This window comes from Crocodylus porosus, unplaced genomic scaffold (assembly GCF_001723895.1).
Source record: "Crocodylus porosus isolate Cpor-Errol unplaced genomic scaffold, CroPor_comp1, whole genome shotgun sequence".
NCBI lineage: Eukaryota > Metazoa > Chordata > Crocodylia > Crocodylidae > Crocodylus > Crocodylus porosus.
This window is the reverse complement of record NW_017728947.1, coordinates 80,164,135-80,168,762: the sequence shown is the minus strand read 5'-3', so window position 1 is coordinate 80,168,762 and position 4,628 is coordinate 80,164,135. Positions and strand designations below refer to the sequence as shown.

The 4,628-nt window shown below is 42.0% G+C and overlaps 1 protein-coding gene across 1 annotated transcript in view; it reads left to right on the top strand.

Annotated features, from left to right (window-relative positions):
• LOC109320861 (centrosomal protein of 128 kDa-like) overlaps positions 1–4,628 on the top strand; it is a 76,771-nt gene that overhangs the window by 29,637 nt on the left and 42,506 nt on the right. Inside the window, exon 5 of the mRNA XM_019551140.1 lies at positions 2,947–3,068. Coding sequence (XP_019406685.1) covers positions 2,947–3,068 — 122 coding nt within the window. The remainder of the gene's footprint in view (positions 1–2,946; positions 3,069–4,628) is intronic.

Here is a 4,628-nt window from a genome sequence, read left to right as displayed (position 1 = left end):
AGCATGTACAGTAACTGTCATATTACTGTGGGTTTCTGGGCTGTTAGATGGTCTGCTTTTTACATGTGTGAAGAAGCAGGGTAGTCCAGCTACATTTATGATACCTTTCTACTGTTTCCCTTCCTTTGTGGCAAAGTCAAACACTGCAGCACAAAACATGTTGCAGAAAGAAAACTGTACAATAGGGTTAAGTCAGTTTTGTCTTATTTTTTAGATGAACTTGATATTGGTTCTTTGACATCATTAACTTGGGCAAACGTAGCTAAAATATACTGAAGCTTCTGTAAGGTACTTGCTTTAGTAACACACAACAGTATGATGATAAAAACTAATTAGTGTGGTATGTATGAATTGGCCCAATAATGTTTTTAAATAATAATGCTTTCAGTAAGTATAAATAAGAATAATCATCTAATGGGAGTGTTTTCAGGTTTGGCCTTACAGGGATTTGTTCTTTTGCTGATGGTATTCAAGATCTTTTTTTCAAGAATCTGGAAGAAAACACTACTGTTTTATTAATTTGCATTTGCAAGTTTTTCTAGAAAAGATGAAGATTATTATTCTAAAGAATGATCTGGTTTGGGTGATGCTAAGATCACGTGAACAACATGAATTTTAATACAGTTGAATGCAAGGTCATATTTCTAGGGACCAGGCAAATATATAAAATGTATGCCGAAACCTTGGTTTTCTCTGCTTAAAGGCATGCTGCAAGATTCCCTGGAGCATGTCTGTAAGACAGGAAAGCTGGGTGGGCAGTCCCAGGGCTTGAGGGGCCTGATTCTGCACTGGAATTCCCAGGCTGTGCAGGACCAGCACCCTTGGGCTGCTGGAGAATGTCATCCATTGTCCCACAGCATTAAGAGATGGGCCAGTGGGTGACCTGCGTTTCTCCCAGTGAAGTGGATCAGCTGTGCCAGGCATATCCCAGCACAGCTGATCCACTTCATTTGATGTCTGTTTTTACTGTTTGTGTTTTATTTATTTATTTACTTTAAGAAATTTACATCCAGTGAAGCTGTCACCCTTAGTACAATGTTTTATCATGCCACAGAGAACTTACTGTACATGACAAACCACCAAAAATAGTATTCTAGACCTCAGCAATACTTGCTTTAAATTTTCAGTTCTTTTGCCTTTGTTTTTTCAAAGAATGTATTACATTTTATATCCATGCCCTTTCACGCTTCTATACACATCTTTTACTGGTTTTATTTTATTTGCAGTTAAAGGAGACACTGGAAGAATCTATAAGTCAGTTAAGGAGTCAACGACTGTCCAGGAATTCTGGAATGAGAAGTACCTCTCTTTCAAGCTTGTGTACAAGTGACCTGGATGGTGAAGCAATTGCTGGTAAATGTTGCTGTACATTGATTATATCCCAGAATTCATTTTTTTATTGCTGCTTTAAGGCAAAAGAGCAAAGATGTCATATTTATATGCGTGCCTAAACAAAGGGATGGGCATCAAAAGATATAACCACTATTGTTTCAACAAGATTCAATTTTGAAATCTGGCTGGCCTGCATTGAACAAACAGTTGCTCAGCTGGTGAAATCTAGTGTCTTTCAGAAGATAGATGCCAAGAGAAACTCCTAATGGCTTCATAAGAGTGCTGAATCAAGCATCAGATTTTTTTTGGGGAAAACCTGTTTTATTTGGAGGCAGTGACAAAATGGACCTTCTGGTTTAGTGTTCACAATGCTTATCAGTAAGGAGAAACCTGGGAGGGGCCTTACAAGCAACTCTCTAGAGGTTGTTTCTGATGTGCCAGGCGCTTTAATTAAAAGTGCCCATGTGTCACATGTACCAGTGGCACAGTGTACCTCCATGCTGTGAAAATGGCACTGCTAAAACATGTTCAAAGTACACTGAACATATTTTAGTTCAGAGCACACCTCTGCCATTTTCTCAGTGTGGAGGTGTGCTGCACCGATGATGCACATGGTGCGTAAAGCTGCCAGAGTGCATCAATTTATGTGCTCCAGCAGACTGTTAACTGGATTTCTAGCATGAAAGAGCAGGCTCCCTGCATATGTGTAAGTGCCCACAAACGATAACTTACTGATTTTACTTTCAGTGTTTGTGGTCTTTCTTCCTGGAAGCAAGTGCTACTTATCCCATTGGGATGTTTATAGTCGTCCTTTCCCTTATTGCATAGGCCTTACCTTTCTTGTCCAAGAGCTTTGAAACAGTGATCTTTAAGTAGTCTTTAAAATTATAATAACTTTTTATAAAGACAAAGCTGGTATTGGCATAGAACTGACTTGTGCTCTTCCTGGGTTTTGAACAATGTTTTGGGAAACATTATAGGCAAACTTATTTAAAATAAATAAATAAATAAAATAAAAAGCTTCCATAAAGCAAAAAGCAGTGGCTCTCAACCAGGTTGCCCTGGCATACTAGGGTGGCACAAGGGCCTTTTAGGGGTGTAGTGGTGCAGGCACCTTGGGTGCTGCCCCCCCTACTGCAATGAAATGAAACTCCCCCAACTGCTTTGTGTAGAGTCAGACCAGGAAGGGCTATAGCAGGAGCCTTTCCCCCTGGCTGTGGCAACACCTTGTTTGAGAGCAATTTAGGTAAGCTGAGGGTGCGCAATAGTGGTTCTCTACCAGAGTGCCATCAAATTCAAAAGTTAGGGAGGGGTGCCCTGATTCCAAAAAGGTTGAGAACCATTGTAATAGGGAGAGGAGGAGGGTAAACGTGAGTAATGAAGGGCACAGACATAAAAACAATTGTATTGTTGTAGTCCTCTAGTTTTATCACATTATTTTTCTGGTGTGTTTTGAGTGTGTGTGTGTGTGCGTGCGTGACAGAGAGGTTTTTTTTGACTCCCCTCCATCCCTCTCCTGCTCTTTCTCCCTTACCCTCTCCAAAAAGTAATACCCCAAACCAAACTCATGCAGTTATGTCTTTCTGTTTGTTTTTTATCTGCTAACGTGTAAAGGGAGTCGCCATTTCCAGCCTACCTCTCCTCTCAGGGATTATGGAGACTCACGCGGTACTAGACGTCGGACGTCTAGATCTGCTACTGTCCGGTTTGTTGACGAGACAGATAATTTGGACCAGGTACTGAATACTAGTAGGGCATTTTTCCTAAGTTCTGAAATTTAGAGCTTGTATTTTGGCTGCTGATATGCAGTCCCTTTCAGTGTGTCTGCCGTTACTTGTGAGTTCAGTATATTGCCAGTGTTTTTGAAGAAAATAGTTTGTAGCCCCCACTGATATGGTTTGTTCACTTTGCTCCAACCTCAAGATGTCAGTTGTGTTGGAACCCTGTAGCTTTGTCATTTTCTTTATGTAAAGAGTGAGAGAGACTGCAATGCCATATATAAAAGTCTAACTATTTGAAAAATCTCATTACACTGGACTCATTACACTTATTGCATGCACTAATTGGCTCTGGTGATCACGGGGAAAAATATTTAAAGAATACAGCATTTGGAAGATTTGATTAAAAGCACTTACCCTATGCTCTTTGCACTTTGCGGCTGTTTAAACAACATTAATATGGAATTTTAAAAAACAAATCTTGTTTCCTAGCAGACAAATCTTAATTCCATCTGTGCAAGCATCATATATTTGAACTCACTGCTATTCATTGCTGTAGCTTTTTCCAGATATCTACTTAAAACTGGGGCCTATAGTATGGTCAGAAGACTAATAATTCAGCATGTCTGCAGGACTTTGAGGAAAGCCTCATGGTCAAAGCTCTCCTGCCAGCCAATTTCCTTTGATATGAAAGAGCTTACTTGAGTATGTCTATTCAAGGTAGTGCTGTGCTGAGTCGCACTGTGTTTTCTTCATGTGTGCTGTGTAGAGCAGTAAGCTCTGCAGAAAAAAACTTTTTGACCCATTCAGCAGCAGGCTATTATAGCTATGCTGTATCCCGTTCTAAGCCTACCAGCCCTGGCATGTTGTAGCACAGAGGGCACATCAACATGTAAGGCTACATTGCTGGGCAAAAACTGTGATGCTGTAGCTACATTGTAGCAATGTGCTCCCTCATTATAGTGTGCTGTAACAGCTAAAAATAACCATGCATGGCCAGCCCACCACAGTACGGGCTGTTATTGTGCCATCATTTAGTACTTCCAAAATGAAGTACTAAATGATGGCACAGTAATAACAGCGCTATATGGCGACATATAGATGTTCCCCTTGCTGCTTTTAATAATTGTATCTGAAATAGCATAGGAAAGAATCTGCTCTGTCATGCATCACTTTTTCTTTTAAGCATGGGGCCGCTTTTTGTATCCAGCTTCTGTTTTCACATGGCTTCAGACACATAGATAAGGGGCAGGCAGTTATTTCGCGTGTAGGGCCACTTAACAAGTTGTGGCAAGCTGTCGAGGGCTCAATGGGTAGCCCTACCTCTTCACAGGTGCCCTGCCTCCCTGGCCACCATCTTGGGGCTAGTGTCCCAGGGCCAGAACTGGTGGGGCCCAAAGCGGCGCTCAGGCTGGCAAGGGTCTGTGGAGTCAGGCTGGGCTGCACCAGCAGGGAGAGGGGGGAGCTGGCTCAGCTTCATAGAGCCCCTGCCAGCTGGGACCCTGTACCTCTGCCGGCCTGCTCTGGGCTCCACTGGTGCTGGCCCTAGGACACAGGTGCGGGCTTTGCTGCTGTACT